General features: G+C 42.7%; 1 protein-coding gene across 1 annotated transcript in view; it reads right to left on the bottom strand.

Annotated features, from left to right (window-relative positions):
• KLHL2 (kelch like family member 2) overlaps window positions 1-17,898 on the bottom strand; it is a 382,747-nt gene extending 364,849 nt beyond the window's left edge. Inside the window, exon 1 of the mRNA XM_069243918.1 lies at window positions 17,243-17,898. Within this exon, the coding sequence (XP_069100019.1) occupies window positions 17,243-17,271 (29 nt within the window). The 5' untranslated portion in view covers window positions 17,272-17,898. The remainder of the gene's footprint in view (window positions 1-17,242) is intronic.
• Window positions 17,899-19,525: the final 1,627 nt, after the last annotated feature.

Here is a 19,525-nt window from a genome sequence, read left to right as displayed (position 1 = left end):
ACGTAAACATTTTGACTGAATGATAAGCTAATGGGTTCTCACAAACATTTGGAGGAGTGTTTCTCACCTTCGATTCATAAGTAAGCTACTCCTACAATAGCTAGGATTCAGTATGAAGCTGGAGTGGAATCTGGAAGAAAACACACCCAGCACCTTATTTTGGGCTATTAATTTGGGAAGGGATGACCTCTACTAGCTTAATAAACACAATGTCACTAGATCACAGTTCTGAGAGAATCAGCGTTGAGTCTTCTGGAAGCTACGGCACAAGCAGAAGTCAATCCTCAAAAAGTGTTTCAAGTTCAAACAGTACCAACAATTTTAAAGACGAGAAAACAAAATAATTTAGAAAACCAATTTCGAAAATTAAAGAAAAATGAATGAGCAGGGACACGTCTAGCAATGCCAAAATAGCTTTCAGGTTTTATTTACACTGTGAGAGCACGCTAACCCCAGTGCGTGGTGTGTCCTATTGTTATATATTAGCATTCCGTCCTGTTGGATTAAAAGGCACACTTAAGGGGTTGCTTATGAACATATATAGATGGGATTTCTCTACATGGCAAGGGCACTTTTCCCTGCAATGTGCCACTGCAGTGCATTTAAACTGCTGTCCATCTACAGCACAGTGGTGTTCCTGGCAGACAAAGATTTTTTATATATATGTGGGTGTATAAATACACACTGCAGCCCACATATGACATTTAACTGCCACAGCATAGATGCATTTTCCGTGTCATATACAATGGTCTTATAAGTCTGTTACAAATATCAAATAGCTGAAACTAATTTTAGCAATCCCATTTTAGGGCTGCGGCACACATACGGGGCCAGTGAAGAACACTCTCACTGCACAGAGAGTCCTAATACCAGCAGAAAAAGGCCCCAGAAAATATGGTGAGAAATCTAGGGAGACTATGCAGAAAAGGTGAGTTTGCTACATTTTTTTTAATTCAGAGAAAATATGTTTTCTGTGTGGGAGACAATAGTGGTATTGTACAAGAAAGCAATCTCTGTATTTACTAATACTGATTAACCTCCCTGCAGAAAAACATCATATGTGCAGAGCAGAAGAAGTATTTAATGAAGTGTCTGATTTTAAGTGGCAAATTGTTCAGTCGCGGCCCGCAGGTGTTGAAGGGGGCGGGGTGGTGCGCACAGGTGGGGGGATAGTAATAAAATAAAAAAATAAAAACTTACCATGGCCCCCGCGCTGCTCCTCTGCTGGCTGGAGGCAGGCACAGGCTCCCAGCCTGCCCTGCGGCCAATCCTGACGCTGCTCAAAGCTGCATCAGGATTGGCTGGGAGCACCCAGCCATGGCGCTACCAGGCAGACTGGGAGCCTGTGCAGGCTCTTTCCAGCCCAGCGCTGAAGAGAGCCCTGTGCACATGTGTGTTTGGCCAGTCTGAGACGGCCGGCCAACCACACATGTGCTCTGAGGGGGAGTGCTGGGCACTCCCTCAACACTCCCCCTCAGAGCACGTCACCCCTGGGCCCCGCCCCTTTAAAAGAAAACAAAAACAAACACTGTTTGTTATTTCCTTGTAAAGGTTTTGCAGCTGTCGCTGCTGGTGAGGGTGTGACGCTCTTCCGCCCTTATGGAGGAGCCGCCCCTGAAATTGTTGACTGAAATCTGCATTGTTTAGATTTCTGACAGATATTTTTTATGAAACTGACCGTAGAATATTAAAAGTTGGAATGAGTAAATAAAGAAAACACACATTGCAAGGCATTAAGATGCAGTACTATGTTTCAACTGCACACTTCTTGGTATTACAACAGTCATTGCTGTCACAGTCACAACTCAACCTATGCAGTCATTCTCTACTAATGTGCTCGTTGTATATGAAAACTAGCATTGCTCCTAAACTAAAGTGATCCTCAAGGTCAGACTAAATAATTTACTTTGCTAAGTCTGACATCAGTATGCTGTAGAAGCTGCGGTGTCATACTTTACTATTTAATGGTTACATCCATTAGGAAAATAGCCTTTGCTGTCTTAGATATCTTTACTCACAAAGACACCGGCTGTATTCAGTTGTCAACTCCTACTGCAAACATTAGGAATAAGAACATAACCAGAGGTATGACAAAACCATATAAACTAATTGAAAAAAATATTGATTTAGGGTCTTTTAGATTACACGTTTTACCTATAATTTAGAGGTGGGCAAGCCTAAGAATAAATAGGGAAAACGGAAGCACAGCCTAGAGAGGCTTGACCAAAAACTCTAGTCTCGATCTCAGCCATTTAAAGACCAAGAAAGTGAAGCATACAGAAATATAAGAGGAGTAGTCAAAATCCTAAAATAGTTTATTATGTTGTGACATACCTAAGTGTGTCAGACACACAGAGTGGCAGTTAGCCCTAGAAATATGCAACGAACAATGGTTTGATCCAAGAACAATTCAATTATTGGTGTGCACTTTATAATTTGTTAATATTATCAGTATAGACACAGAGCAACATAGTATCAGACAAACAGGGCACATCCATCTGTGGGTGTAAAGACACCTACAAAGTAAAACCAGTGCTGCTGTGTACTTCATATACTTTTCCTCTTATTGCCAGGACTGATGTCGATGGTAGTCTTGATCCTGACACTGGAAAGTGTGTGCTCATAAAATTGATGCAACCAACCCAGAAAATATATTTTAGAGTACTGATTGACAAACAACCTTTCTACATGTGAAAATATTCTCTGTATATTTCTCCCAAGAGGCTTTGTAGAAGTTGAGGAAACTGAATTTGCCACCTAGGGCAATATTCTATATAGAATGTGGGGTAGCAACTGTTTAGACAATAATGATAGCAATTGGTGGCTGTATCAAGTAATCCTACCTCATAGGGGGCCTACTGATTAATAGTACCTGCAGAAACAAATCCTCCAAGGGAGGTAGAAATGTTATCTTGGTTCATTGTCAATGCAATGTGAAAGCTTGACCTGTATAAGTTTATCCCTATACTTAGTCAAATCCACGCAGAAGGTGTGAGAATCCCATCATCTATTGATTCATTTCACTGTTCCTTTAAAATTGTTATTAACTTATACAGAGGATGCAGTAAATAATAATACAATAACATAATTTGTTTTAGAATGCCTTGTTTGCTTTCTTTCCATATTTTGCAGAAAAGACGCAGTTTAATGTTGCAAAGTTAAATATGATGATAGTTCAGTGCACAAGAAACTGAACATTTGGGAGTGCCATACCAAATAGATGGTAGCTGCCTTTTTGGCAAGTGGGGACTAAAGAGCTTGATACCCTAGTAAGACAGCTCCTCAGAATGTTTTTCGCTACCCAAATTTTAGGAAAAAAAGCTTGGCAGAAACCATTTGTGTACTTGAAAACTACACTCGGTGCTGCGGTGACGCCCTTGCTGGTTGAAAATCTGTGGTCACGAAGAGTAAATGTAACATCTCTACTGAGACAGTGTTTTCTGCCATTGGCTCTATTTCACTGGTATGGGGGTACCGCAAAACTTACTTCGAACTCTGGCAGATTGGTTTCCAAGTTATATAACATGTTCACAGCAGCATGTATGGATACAATACACCCTTCCTAATAAGCGCGAGAGAATGGAGGGGTCCGTGGAGAGAGAGGCTCGGTCTAGTCTCTCCGCGAGTACGTTCGGGAGAGGGGGAAGTGACGACGCGGGGACAGGACTGGAGACAGGTAGGTGGGACTAGGGGAGGGAAGATAAAAGTGGTGCGGGGGAGGGACCGGCCACTTTCCGCACCGCTCATTGCGCGGTTCGGAGTTTGGCCACCCACCCACCTGGCAATAGGCAAAAGGAGTAGGTGGGGATTGTGAACGTCAGTTAGGGCAGGTTTGTGATGAAGGGTGAGACAGTAGATGGGGGAGGGTGGAGAGTCAGATGCGGGCTTGGCCACCCTTCCAGGGGACAAACAAGCAGGTGAAGAATCAGAGTGTGGGGTACACACAAAGCAAGGGGAGTGTGTAGGGGAATGGAAGTGAAAAATGCGGTTTTTGAATGGAAGGATGAACGAGGAAATGTTAAAGGGTAGGCTTTATTAAAGTTGGGTTTTACATTGGAAAGTTAAGGTTATGCATTATTGTTACAATCCTGTCCTAAATAAATGACCTTTCACACTGAATGGTGGTGTCACTGAAGTATGCGCCGATGATCTAGGTATTGCAATAGACAAAAACTGCCTAAAGTACTTTGTAAACCCAGATTATAGACGCAAGCTCTAAAAAATTTAATTCTTAAATCAAATGAGCTCTGCACTGGAGCAATTATACAGATTTGATCCGATGATAACTCTTCCTTGTGGTAGATAGTCACACCCACATGCTGACTTCATTGGCCGTGCATGGCAATGCATGGGCATCCAAGCTTAATGTAAAGGGACAACTAATACTACATCCAAAGTCACACAGGTCACTGTCGATTTTTCACGACTGGTCCTGCTGCTTGGTTATGATTTGCCAAACGAATGGCAGCTATGCTTTTATTGTTGGTTCAAAGGCGCTGTACTGGCTGAAAAGCCCACTTCCACCGTTACAAGAGTGGCTAAAGGATGCTCCTGCCTCTAATGCGACTGCTGGAATGAATACAACTTTACAACCTGCTTTAGCGGGCCCATGTGATATATGGAGCACCATGTGTCTCTACCCTTCCAATTCTGATGTAGACCTATGATATTTTAAATGTAGCGATAGAAGTGATGCTAGGTCCGTAAACAGCTTGTGATAACGGCATGCTCCTAACCTAAATGTGTTGTTTTGGACGTACAGGCCCGACCTTGTGAACAGTATTGTTTTATGCTGCACCTTTCTATCCAGAGTACCTACCTAATATGGACATCTTCTTTGTGGAGGTGTGTTATCACTGAAAAAACGAAACTGAACAACAGCATACCCTTCGCCAGGACTAAACAGAGTACCCTTGACAAAAGTCCTTGCTATATAAATTAAATCCTGTGGTTTCCATTTTTCTTGAAATAGCCTCTTGATTCGGTAAACACAGGCGCTGGGTTCGGGACTTGCTGTCTAGACCAGGAGCTCACCCACTTGTCATGCACTAATTTCCAAACTTTATTCCTGACTTACTCCACAAGATCCGTGATACTTCAGCTGAAAAATGAATATTGCAAGGACCTTCAAAACCAGGGGACTTGATTGATAGGGTACTCATACAGCCATGGCGATGACACCACTGTTGAAGTATCCACCTCTGTGGTCTAAACACATTGGCAAACATACTTGGGAAGGACTGAAATAATAAACTCAAAGGACAGCAGAGATGTGAACCACGTGTGAGCACCTACACAACTCCTGCCCTGCCCAATAGTCTTTCAGAGGACCTTACCCAAACATTGGCTTTCAGGACATTCACAACCTATGAATGCTGTATAACGTTAGTAGTGATAGCAAAGGAAAAGACTTGTGGGAAGTGAATGGGGAGAAGAGTGATAAACACTCACTATTATGGAACGAAATTTTTTTCGCTCTAAAAAGAAGTTATTGAATACAACTTGTTGAACATTGTTCTATTCGTTTTTTTTGGGACAACATTGCAATTTGTCTTGTTATTTGTATTTCAGTAATATTCAATTGTACGTTTTGTGAGTTTTAACTGTAGGTAAACACTGTCAGTAATGTTTCTTTACCCAAAGAATTGTTACATAACCAATAAAAGTTAAAATCCTGCACGGGTATTAATCAAAACCTTGTGTGGTTGAGTTTAAATAGTGGAATCTAAAGGTAAATGAAGGATATTTTCTTATATGATAGTTCACTCCGCCTACCCTTCTTAACCTTGATGCATTTCCCAGTCCGTTAACATGAACTGAGGTAGCTACATTTTGTCTTTTATGTTGGTATTGTGTGTATTTTCTGCTGCATAGAGCCTCCACACCTGTCTGCATGACGCATTTAGTTTGATGTCTTTCAGATTCAGGTGTAGGACTATGGGATCAAGCTGTGTCATCCTTTACAATGTAACACTTGTGGAATGTTCTCCTCCCTGATGTTGGTAAATAGAGCAGGCGCATGTCTTTATTCACTAAGACACCTTGTGCAATCATATAAATGCACACCTCAAACACATAGTCCATGCATATGTTTTGAAATCCTGCTATATTCTACGTGGTATTCCTATCGTTGTTAATATTTTTGTCAAGGGTAATTATCTGGTGATTCAGGCCCCATTTACACACCCAAGTTGCCACATCATAAGGTGTGTTTTTTCCACCACCCCTTGAGTACAAATTGTCCAGCTGCCCAGCACACCTTGGTATTCGTCTTCTAGTGTTTCCTCTACATCCACTGTGTCACCGGTGTATCTTCCAAAAGGGTTTTCTGTCATTCTTCCCATCTGGCAGTGGGAACATCCTGCTCGGGTATATCTTTATTACTGTTGTGTGTGCAGGCAAGGTGGGGGGCAGGGTTCCATAAAAGAGGAAAGATGCAAGATTAGTAGGGAAGACATTGTCCCTATGGAGACAGTGACAACACACGGCTGCATCGTAATAGCTTAGTAAGGGAATTACATGTTTTTCTGGCCACCACCTGGAGCTAAAACCAAAAAGAGAATTGATCCTATAAACAAACACATCTCTCTTTTTATTTGCAGTCATGGGGGCGTGGGGGCTAAATATAGATCTTTTCTTCAGGATCCCCAGGAGACCGAGCCAATAAAAGAACTGAGGTTCATTTCTCAAAACTGTCATTCTAAGAGATATTTTGCAAGGCGTAAGTACCATGTTGGAAGCTAGCTTGAAGGTATCTGGCTATTCTGATTCACTTGAATGAAAGTTTAGGCCTTTGGCATTGGAGAACTGTGTACTGATGAAATCCACACAATAAATGGTCCCGACAGCCAGGCTAAGCTGCACTGCTTTGTGCCTGCAATCAGCTGAAAACGATACTATTACATGAACAAAGCTGATACAATTCTTTTTAAGGTATAGTTACACCTCTGTTCATGCAGCCTGTTTTTGTTGGTGGTCACCTATCATCTATGGTCTAATTTTCCCTTTTCGAAGAAAGTGTTACAGTTTGCCAACAACCATTTAACAGTAAGCTGTGAAGATCCACATTACCCAAATTGTGTCTGAGGCAGCCCTTTCAATTTGGTTAATGATCTTTTTAGATTATTAAGCAGAGGTGACACATTGCAGATTATATTTTTGTTAATTTGATTCCCTGAATGTTCATTATGAATGCTCTTGGTGGACTCTATCAAGTAGTTTAAAGGTAGTTTAACAAAACCTCCTTGTTATAAGCTTTCTATTGTTCCTGGGAAGAACTCATAAAGTAGGTAATGAGTGGGCTGAATGTAGCTCTACAAGCTGGACTCCAGACAATCCTGGGTGCTCTCCATTAAGTGGTTTACTGATAGCCCATCTGTTCCTCCATAATTTGGGCTCCTATCACTCCTAGTTAAACTCCATAAAGTAGTTTCTAGCGGTATAAAAGTGCCTCCAGAGGCTGGGCTCCTCTCAGTTTCTGGAGGCTTCAGTAGTGCCTCTGAGTTCAGACTTCAACAATAGATTGAAGGGAGAGCACCATCCTTTGGTTTACAATGCAAACCTTGAAACTTTCCTCCATGAAGAATTATGATCATCAGACCCATGGGTGTTCATCAATGAAGACTTAGACTCACTTAAATAAAGGCACCAAAGACCTTAACTGACAATAGTTGGCATACACTGCCTGCAAAGCTATCTCTCACCCTGCCATTCCATTTTATGTGTACAACGCTGCTACATGCTGTTGTGACACGTTTGGAGCACACTATCTAGGCATCTCCGCACAACATGGAAACTGTACGCTAGCTGAGAATGCAACCAACACTCTTCCTCATCAATACACTGGAAGACTGGATCCTACCTGGTCGCCCACTTGGAGAGCACTTGAGGTATTGACAAGACATGCAGAAAGTGCTGCAATAAAATTCAATACAGCCGTGTATTGTATTTGTACTTATTTGGTGCCTTCCATACAGCTTGTAAGACTTAATGCAATTTTCAAGGAAGCAGTTACTCCGTATATATCCTTTTTTGGCGCTTACAGTGTGAATTGTGTCCAAAACCATCTAAAACAGACATCAGTGTTGGAGATATTTAAGTGCAGAAGATGAAATCACGAATCAATGGATTACAGTGTATATCACAATCAAAAATTAAAATAGGACAAAATTAGGAATGAAAAACAGCAAAGTAAAAAAAAAAAAAGAATCCAATTTCATCCTTTAAGACTACCATACTTTAAGAATCAGTGGAACTGATTAAAGGGCCTGCATACATGACATATTTCGAAATACGATAGGTCCCTGCAAGCAAGCTTCTACACAAAGGAAGAACGCTTCTCATCTAATTCAAGAAATAAACAGATATCAATATATTGGATCCAGATAGTACAAATGACCTTTTCATGAAGCAGGTTATTATTTTTGTATGGAGTAGACATAAACTGCCACCGTTTTACTGTCCTTGAAAAGTAAGTAAAAGTGAAAAAACAAGTTAGCAATTAAGGACGCAAAAAAAGAAAAATGCAAAACCTGTTTGGTCTTTGTTTTTCCTATAATGAGGCCCTTATTACAAGAGGTCAAGCTAAGTTAGCTCTGTGCATTTCAGTCGCACAGTTTGGTGGCCATTTGTTTACCAAACCTAATACCTTGCTGACCAATCTGTAGTTCTCATTTTTAGGGTCGAATGTGCGCAAGCGCTCTAGACCATGTTGTAATCTCTATGTGGGCTTCTAACCACGCCCATGTCACGGCCATCTCTTTCATTAGTTACTGGGCTTGCCTTTTAAAAATCGATTGATTCCATTTGTGAAAGGCATGCATGTGTCATGCCTTTTCCAGTGTTTAGCCCTCCTCGAGCACACAAATAAGCTACTGAAAACATAAGTGGCTCTGTGTTTTCAGCTGTTTCTGGACTACTTTATCTTTTTATTTCCTGCGCAATGCGATCTCGCCGGGCAGAAGTCCAGCACTTTGCATCTCATGGCGACCATCGGCCCGCATATGTGAAACTGTTTTACTTTTCATTATTCGTTTATGTGACAAGAAAGTCCGGTTAGGAGTTTACAACACTAATAGCTGTAATGCGAGCAAACGCGAGACCAGTTGCATTGCAAATGCTTGTTTATGTTTTGTTGTCAGGATGGCTTTGAGAGCGAGGGAAAATGCACATTCAGATAAGTTCAAAACTGAACCCTTAAAGTTTCAGAACGTCTTTGAAAAACATGACCATCAAAAGTGAATTCAAGTTCTTACAATCTCATAAAAAGAAGTGTGGAGGCGGGGGTGCTGTAGTTGTTATGATGGTTAGTTCATTTGTAGCAATCCAAGAGAGGCACATAATAAAAATAGATAACACCCGGCTTGTTTTGGACAGAAATCTGAAGGTAATGGCCAGGAGATGTGGTAAGGCTACCACTCAGTATCTACACAAGTTTATGCAATGAATGTACATAAATGGGGAACGTCTTGCAAGTTGCACGTGCTTTCCAATTTTCTCAGAGTTTAGTTGTGGATTGTGTTGATATTATCCCCGAGTTATAATGCAATATTATCAATTTAAATGTGCCAAAGTGGCACAAATGAGTGGGAATTGGGTAACATCACTTTTTCCAGTACTTCCTGTGTGATTCAATTAGTGTTTTATGTCTGGCAAGCAACCAAGTTATTCACCACATTCATTATTGTATCCATTATTATATATATTTGCATAAGTATTTGCATAATTATGGTGTAATGGACGGCTGTGTTCACACATTGAGGAAATCATCAAGTAGAAAATGACGGTATCCGATGCAAAACAAGCAATATAACCCAATGCTTTCTTTAGAAGGCAGACGTCTCTTTCTCTGAATGGACATCTGGTGACTTAGCCACTCAGCCACTTCCAGTGGCTGACAAACAGGCGATATCTTTTCACCACTGACTACACTGGGGAGATCCCGTGTATGATAATGCAAGCGCCAAGAACTGAAAGAAGGTAATTGTGAGTTCTGTTTAAAAGAAGAGTATTTAGAGATTTTAAAAACGATTCAACCTATTAAAATTCATGAATTACATTGCTACGAAACTCAAATGCCCCATTACTTTAACAATTTAGCCACTTTTAAGCAAGTTCAAAGGAATCATGAATTTCCAAATACCAAATTCAAAAGTTGAAGAAAAGTGGTCCATCCGGATATACTTCAATGCTATACTAAATAAACTATCGGGGTCGATGTATTTGGAATGATGGATACGATAATCCATTCTAAAGTCTCCTGTAATTTAAAATCTAGCATGGGAGTCATTGCTCAATCAAACCAGAAACGACAAGTCAGAGCTCACCTAACAGGGGTAAATAATTATATTTGTTTCCACTGCTTCATTCGCAGTAACTTTAGGAAAGCATGATATTCTGCGTCGTTGTCTTGATCACCCATAGCACAAATGTTGGAAACTCCATATAATGTAAGCACATTTCTTAAACTGTATACAATTTTGGTGTGACTACGATTTTCTCATTGTCTAGCTGGCAACTGAATGGAGTTTTTCCTGTAAAACCACTTTTAAACATATCACTTAATAATTTTGTTTCTCCTCTGCGTCAAACCTCGGAGGCAACTCTGAAGAACCACTATGAGGTTTGGGAACCCTTTTCTATACCAGTAATGCAGATGCTCCAGATTCTTTTAGATCAGTTTAAATAGTAAGAAAAGGCAGATGAGCATTACTTGACTCCACTAATTGCGTCCAAGGGATCCTCTTCCTTGATCAGTTATTACGTCCAATTTCTCTATACTGAAAGGTCAGAGTTTGAGTCCAGTTTACAAAGTTCCTCTCCTAGTTTTTGGTAAACACAGCCTGGCTCAGTCACATCAAAAAGAGGCATTGCAGTTTAACCTTCCATTCCAGTCTTGGCAGAAATGTGATGCTCCATTTGGTATAACTTCCTACTGGAGATAAATTTAGATTACAGTCACTAAGAATCTGCTCAAACAGTCCCTGTTGGGAAGCCCAGTCTATTGTCATTCACAAAGATATTTACAAATCTTAGACACTTGTGCTCTAGTAGTTATTGACCCCCCCCCCCCCACCTCCATCCGTTTTTACCGGGGAATAACACCTCTGGAATTTTTAAGCAGGTCTGTTTAAAGACCTCAATTGCCCTTCTTCCACCTGTGTGCCACTAAATCTAGTGCTTAAATCACCACTGGCAGTAAAACTGTCGCACCATATAGCTGAGGAAGGTCAGCAATTGCCTCTTCCATCTCGCTGATTGCCCTTAGTCAAAAATAGGAGGCCAGTGGGCAAGTGACAATTGCCTTTCTCAATAGTGCATCAGATAGGCTAAGTGCCATCCGCTTGATTTATATTCACAATTAAAGCGACATTCCCCAGCACAGGACCCGTCAATTTTGCTTTCCACTCTAACCAAATTGCAACTGAAATCACGTCTGCCTGTTTTTTTGCATTGGAAGTCTGGGTTCATAAACACAGTAAGTACCTCATACACAATTTACTGTGTCAATTGACGTCTCTGGACAAATGATGATTGAAAATGTATTAATATCTTAATTTTCCACTCTCTGGACTCCTTAAAAGTCCTATGTGCCATAGTAAAATGTATCAAACCTTGGGACTAGATTGAATGTGCCGCTTTTTGTGTGGTACATTTACAAATAAGTACCAGCCTCCCCCTCCACAACTATTCAGGCTCATGACAGCTCATCCAGCTCCCTGTGTCCTCTACTATGCAGACAGTGGCCTCTTCACAGCCCCATGTTCTCTCTCTGTGGAGTACACTTCTCACACCTCTACAGTACCCAAAATGTGCTACCTGTGAGTCACGTTAACTGACACCAGGGAAAATGGAAGTATTACTATCTACCTCGTGATGCCAACATCTTCAAGATCGAGACTGTTATAATTTCCTTTTTTGCCTCTATAGTGTTTTGGAATTTATGACCAGGTTCTCTGTTTTATCCTGACATGCTTCCCCATGAGAACCATCAAGCCCCTTCAGTTGAAAGTACTCCTAGTACCTCTCCAACAGCAGCTCAATCATTGGCCAAGCTTGTGAAGCGCAGTAACCAGACTTTGGAGTATAGTGTCAGATGACAGATGAGTCCAAATGACAGGCTACACCTCCACACATCACTACCGTTTAGAAAGAGGATAAGAAGACCCACACCACTAAAGAAGTACTCCCTGCACAGGCAAGTAAAATACATACCAACTCCACAAAGGTTTGCGAAACCCACCTAACCACACTCGTTCCACACCCCACTTACTCATAGGCTGAGGGAACATCTATGGACATTCCTTCTGCCGTTGCCTCCCTTAAAGCCCTTACACCTATAGACATGCAGATAACTCTGCACAAAAACGCTTAGAGGTCTAGGAATTGGCAAACATGCACAATACAGAAAATGTGCAGCATACCATAACAATCATATCACAATTAAGTGAGAAGTGTAAGCTGAGGAGAGGGGCCAACTGGCCATTCATAGGAAGACCAGAGAGAGGGGACAGTGATTATAAGAAAAGAAGAAGGTAGGTTCTCTGCAGACAAGGTAAAAAGAAAGTATAACAATGAGAAGGAAAGGAACAGCACGCTAGCAGCTGAGGGATGTAATGCTGCATCTAAGCCCAGACAGTGGTGAAATAATGCAGAAGAGGGTGAAAAGAACACAGCAGCCAGCCCTGTGGGTCCAGGTGTGAGCTACAGGCAAAAACAAATAATATATGTGGTGTAAGGTGGCACTATGCGACACTGGATCTCACCATGCCTACAAATTACTGGCTTAAATTACCATTCTAGGGGGGAAAGGAGGGACATTCAATGGCAGTGATGTCGCCGAAGCAAAGACAGGTTGATCTAGAGATGCCAGGTGATTCCGTGTCACCGGCAACTGTTTAGGAGCAGACGAGGAAACATGTTCCTTAATAGATGGGGGTTTTAATTTTACAGCATACTGCTCACTAGGGTTGTAATGCTGACTCTCAGAAGCCTCTCTTAATCGTAAACCTGGACCAGTACACCCCTTGGGACAGGAGTCACTTTGTTTTCTCATGTAGGCCCCATGGGTGCACATGGGGATATCTTTACTCAAAAGAAAGAGGAGAAAAAAGACACTTTTAGCCGCTGCGGATCAGCTGGTCAATTTGACCTGAGATACAATGCACCTGTACAATCTTTTCTAACATGACAGCAGGCGCGGTCCGTCCTTTAGGGTGGAGGGGCCACGCCACCCCCCCCCCCCCCAATCGCCCCACCCCTCCCACCTTTTGCCCCTCATGAAGAGTGCCAGTCAAGCTGAACAAAGGTCATCCTGACAGACACTTCATGTTCAGGTCAGGCAGCCAGGAGAAGACGTGCGATTTGCGCAGACTCCTGGCTGCCTTAGCTGAACTTTGCTGGGCTGAAGAGGTCACAGCTCTTATGGGCGTGACCTCCTCAGCTCAGCAAAGGTGCCTCGAGGCCCTACCCCGGATGACGAGGGAAGTGTCACCCATTGACTTCGACCTGGGCCCTTCAGGTTTAAGCCCTGAAGCACCCAGGGCAAGTGTCAATCAGTGACACCTCGTCACAGAGTGGGGTGGGGTCAGCAGTCTCACTGACCCCATCCCACTCTGTGACAAAGTTAGGACTTCTGCCTTCCCTCACTGGCTGACCCAAGGTCAACCATTGAGGGAAGGCAGCAGTCCCAACCCTCCTGGGACCTCCGAGGCTGAAGGTAAGTGTGTGTGTGTGATCTTTTTAAACGAATGGTTGGTGCGTGCGGCGTTGTTAATGGATGTGCGTGTGTGTGTGTGTGTGTGAAAGAATGAGTGTAAGTGTGCTTCGCGCCTGCCCCCCTCCCTCCTAAAACTGCCGGCCGCCACTGCGTGACAGGTCCACTTTTTGAAACTAAAATGGATATGATTGTAACTCAAAAGAGTCCCCGCATTGTTTAGTGCACAGTCTTCAGTGCACAATGTGCATTAGCGCTAGACGTTCCGTTTAAACTAAGTCTGAGCATGGGTCAAAGAGATGCCGTGTATGAACAGTGTGTCTTCTTTTAGTTACAGAGACCAGACCCACATACTAGAGCGATGCCCACTGGGGCTAATATTTGCATCAATGATTTCTAAGGCACAGTTAATGTGAATTCTCGTGTTGCTGCTTCCCACAGCAAAGCAGGAGCGGTTTGCCTTGCAGTTTTGCTTAGCAAAGGAAAATGTGAGCTACCATTTGGAGGATTCAGTTTTTTTAATCAAGAAATGAACCATTACCTGACCTTCTCTACATGATAGTAAATTTTAAGCACATTTGACTTCAGCATTCAGTGTTAACTATGTTAATCAGTTAAGCTAGCACTCACTTTCAGAATATTTGTATAGTGCATTTATTGTGCATGAACTAATTACGAAATTGATGATCATGCCTACACATGCAAACATATATTGCAAACTAGTGACGTTATTAAAAGTCTGAGACAGTAATATGAGGGGAAGAGAGCGGCCTTGGAATCAGACAGGCATCACAAAGTGTTTTTTGGGCTGCTGGTAAAAAAGGATTAGTGGCAGTTCTGTTTAAGGACTTGATACATAAGGAAGGGGTTCAAACTGCAAGAAGGTGCAAGTTGCATCTAACAGAAAAAAGATCCAGTGGCCGGAATCTGGTGTATTTCCCGATAATGATCCGGGAGTGGGTCAGAGCTCAACAGAATCTTAGCCAAAATTCTTACCAAAAGAAAAATGCTATGAGAGTTGAGTAGTCACTGACTTTAATAAATTATTTGTAACTCTCAAAGCCATTTGAGAGCCAATGAAACTTGGTAAATCTACACATAGCTGATAACTCTTAGGCCTTTGTCCACAAGTTTAGGTCTATAGCAGTGAAGGGGGTGGGACTGAAGTGAGGCAGCAAGGAAATCACATGGTCACTTTGGCAAAAGCAACATGAGAAAACGGAGAAATAATGGCTGAAATGTTTTTGGACAAAAATAATAAACAATATAAAAGTTACTGTCGGGCTTGGTCCTCTCTGAAGGGTCTCCTGCAAACATTTTGTATTTAGCCTTCCTGTTTCTTAAACAGTTTTCTTGGCTTTTAGGACTCTGTGCCCTTTGCCACTGCTAACCAGTGCTAAAATTATTATTCTCATGCAAAAATATGATTAAATTGTCTTACACCCAACTGACACATTTAATTTACTTATATGTCCTTAGTACAAAGGTATTCCATATACCCAGGGTCTGTAATTTAAATGCTACTAGTGGGCTTGTACCATCTATTGTGCCACCCATTTAAGTAGCCCTTTAAAGATGCCTCAGGCCTGCGATTGCAGCCTGTGTGCAGTTTGAAACTACCATTTCGAACTGCTAAAATAAACCTTTTCCCAAGCCTACACCTTTCATTTTAATGCATATAAGTCACCCCTGGTGTAGGCCCTTTACAGACCATGGGGCAGGGTGAATTGTGTTTAAAAGGATGGACATGTACTTTAATTTTTACGTGTCTTGGTAGTGAAAAACTATATTAGTTTTTCATTACTATAAGGCCAGCCTCTCTAATTGGATTACCTCATTACATTTAATAAGTGATAACTTTTGATTGGGAGCATATAGAAATATCCTGTTTGGACTCAAATGAATTGTAATTTAAAATACTCTTCAATGGTAAAGTCGGATTTTGGATTACAATTGTTAAAATGCCACTTTTAGAAAGTTTACATTTTATGCCCTAAACTTTCTGAGGCATTCTAGGAATTTCCAGGTGCATGTGTCTGTTAATTGCTCCCCCATCAGGAACGAGGGTAAAACATAACATGGACAGCATGGGAAAAGGAGCGTCATTGAACAAGAAGCAAACAAATGATAGTGAAAACAAAGCTAACCAATGGTAAGAAATGTTCAGCCTGCAAGCACCTGCAAGTTCTTGATGAGTCCACAATAGTTATTTTGCAACCAGACAGGTTGTGCTGTCAAGTAGGCTCGATCTTAACAGACAGCTTTTGGGAATAAGGTCCATGAGGAAGCAAGCCACACCTAAATACCAAGTAAGACACAACTACTCACAGAAAAAAATATGTTGATATGGGCTGGGCATTCAAGAGTAATGTGTACCCGACTTAGTCACACGATTTTTGTGGTGCCAAGTAAAATAAATATGTAAGAGAGCAATCTGTGTGTCCATACTTACTCAATTTTTGTCCTACCTGAAAATACTCCACTCCTTCTGTGTGTGGGATTAAGTTCCTTTCAAGGAGAGTTAAAATTACAAGTCCCTATTTCTGTTCTGAAGTGCCTTGGGTCATGCTCGCACCTGTTCCACATGCCACTATTTAGGCACAGGTGAGTGCCCCTCCGGAAGCACTCGCTGCTTTACGAGTAACCTCGGGTACACCAAGCCCGACAGGAAGACTTCAATGATTTCACAACACTTGCATCCTTTTTGAGAGCTCAATCCCGAATGTAAGGACTGCAAGGGCTGTGCTTGGTTCATGCTATCTCCCACAAATGCCTGAAGACTATATCACATCCCCTTTCAGACCATTTTACAATACAAAATGTTAACGGCCCTGCCGCGGAAAGTGTGGTGATGCCTGTCTTCGGGACAGGCTCTTCATAAGTACAATCAATCGATCCGAGGGGCACTCGTGAACTCCCAGAGGAAAAATTAAACTGTCAGATAGACACACACAAAGAAAACACGGATGACGTACTGCAGCGCTGCTGTACCAGACCACAACACGGACAGCTGTGTGCAGCCGCAGCTGTCAGGCATGCCCATAGCATGGGGGTTTCATTCGGGCCAGTGGGTGATTTTTGTGTGGTGTTTTTCAGTTTTTCTGTAAAGAAAAGCAGCGCGCGCACAGCTTTAGATCAGGAAGTTGGCGTTTGTCACTCACGGCTGCCTCATATGTCCTTAATGTGAACTCGTGCTGGCTGCTGTGGTCTATCCACAGAAACACCGGCACCAGGGGCACCCTGAGCCGGAACATGTGGAGATCAGAGGGGTTGAGCTACCTGCACGCCAACCCTGCGTGACAGGGTGTGTTTGTTGTGGTCTGATGAGGGGAGGAGAGAGAGAAATGACACATGGTGCACTGAAGAAGCTTTATGCCCACCTCTCTCGCCTAGAAGCCTTTCTGTGTCCTCATGGCTCGCTATTTCCACGCGCATGTTTGTGTGGCCGACGTGGACATATACACATAAATAAGCACATAATGGAAGCATGCACGGCAGTCTTCCCCCCCGCACTGCCCCTTTCCTTACGTGCTGACGGGCGGCATCTTCATCTCCATTCTCGGCTCCGCTGGTGGCAGGGCGGCGGGGAGCGCAGGGTGCCTCCAACACCATGCCAGCAGCGGCCGCCCCCTCCTCCTGCGGCTGCCTCTCCACCTCCTCACTCCATCCCCGCCGAGGTGGCACCCCCGGGCTCGTCCGTCTCAATCCTGCCCCGCACTGTCACCTCAGAAAACACCCTCCGCTGCGGCCGCACTCCGGAGCACGGCGCGCACACTGGGCTTTCCTCCTGCCCTCGCCGATTTCCTCGCTCACTGCCTCCTCCTCCCGAGCTGGTTCCTCTCTCGCTGCCTCCTCCTCGGTGCAGTGCAGAGGTGGGGAAGGAAGTGCAGAGGGGGGACACCGGGGCTTCCCTCAGGAAGGGGGAGGGGGGCGCCGAGACTGCGAGAGCTTCGCAGGAAGCTACCTGCCCGGATCCCCTTGACGGATCTGAAGGTGCGCTCTTGTAGCACAAGCCTCTGTTATTATCAACGACAAGGCATTCACCGCTGCCGCATCTCGCGTTACACGGCCACACCGCCAGCGGCTTGCTGAAGACGGTGGCTCCCTCTGCTTGTGGAAGACTTAAACCATTTCTGACTGGTGCAAAGAAGGACATACTTTAGGGAGGATGGCATAGCCGTTGTGACGGGGAGTCATGCTCTGTCCTTCACCAAAAACAGTGTTCCAGTGAGGCCAGTGGGAATTTGAACCCTTTCATTGTTTTCTGCTCTAAAAAGTTCCGATTTTGCTTTCGTGGCAAGTCCTCATATTTTGTCGTGCCTCTCACGACACGTCTGTCCAAAATGTATTGCTTTTTCCAGTTTGCCTCTCCTCCAGACATATTCATTCATCCAGTCTCCATAGCATTTGACGTCAAAAGAAGGATAATAAACATTTCAAATGCTCAATTTAAACCATCTTTCAGGGGCTGTCAAATGATGGCCAATACGATCTTCAGAAGTTTCCGAGGCTGGGGAATGTATATTGTGATGCGCTACGATTGCTTTGAGGGAAGCCCCGAAGAAAGAAAGTAAACGATAATGCAGTGGTTCAAAGGTAGGGGCACGTCCTATGAGCTGTCTGCCCACTAACATCAGCATAGGGGAACAGCTTCCCTAGCAGAAACTGTGCCATTCTCCCAGTCAAATGCCCAGCAGTGAGCATGGGTTAATGACAGCTGTAAGAAATACTCCCGGCAGGTACACTTACATGTGAGATATGGCTAAGCTCCCCGAATAACATCACAAGGCAAACCCTACATTCCTTGAAAGTATCCTTGTCCTAACCTTTGATAGCAATGAGCAAGCCCAATACATATCATAAGTGTGTGTTGGGGGGTGATGTACACAGAAACAGTAATAAAGCTAGAATGATGTAAAATATAAGGTGAAAATGAAGGTATTAAAAATAAACAAGCATTTGCAATGCAATAGTTCTTGCATTTGCTTGAGTTAGAGCTATTGGCGTTGTAAATTCATAAATGGACTTTTCTTGTCATATACATTGGTCAACCCTGCCTCATAATTTTGTCTTTTCCTGCCATATAATTCCAGTAGCCCTGCATATAACTAAAGCACTTCCATTTACTGTCTTGCTCTATCTGTAGCCAAAAATGAAAATGTTGCCATTTAGCATCCTAATTCAAATATGCCATGCTAATCCCAATAAAATATCACTTTCACCACTCCACCATAAGAGTTGCTGGCTGGCTAACACAATTCCCCAAAAATAGACACGATAGCCATGGAGGAGTAACAAGAGAAATAAACTAGAAGGGTCACCCAAACATATAAAGAGTGTTCAAACAGTCATGGTGTAAAAAGGATGTTAAATTGGCCTGAATCATGGTCATAATTCCAATAAGGAGGGATTAATAAAACATATACAATTATCATGTAAACCCATTCAAAACCTTTATCAGAAATAAACATTTGGCATTCAACTGCAATGCTCAGAATAGCTCCTAGAGGACACTACAATGAAAATAGCATTTGTAAGAAACATGGTCATGTAACCATGTAGTTAGCCCCTAAAGGTCATAACCATATGAAAATAAAATATCAGAAGGTAATGCACTGTAATAATAGATTCAGCCATTAGAGAACATAAAGCATTACACATTTTTAGGGCTGGCAGGTCTGTTGCAATGAAATTACAAACAAGTCCTCTAAAACACAAACTATTCCCAGCTGTGAAAAAAAGTTACAACCATGAGAGCACTTAAAAAGACACTGAAAGTGGAAGTGGTTATTATTTTGGAGTCCCTACTAA

The sequence above is a fragment of the Pleurodeles waltl genome, chromosome 1_2 (assembly GCF_031143425.1).
Source record: "Pleurodeles waltl isolate 20211129_DDA chromosome 1_2, aPleWal1.hap1.20221129, whole genome shotgun sequence".
NCBI classification, from domain to species: Eukaryota; Metazoa; Chordata; class Amphibia; order Caudata; family Salamandridae; genus Pleurodeles; species Pleurodeles waltl.
Note: the sequence above shows the minus strand (reverse complement) of the source record. Positions and strands in the feature narration are given on the sequence as shown.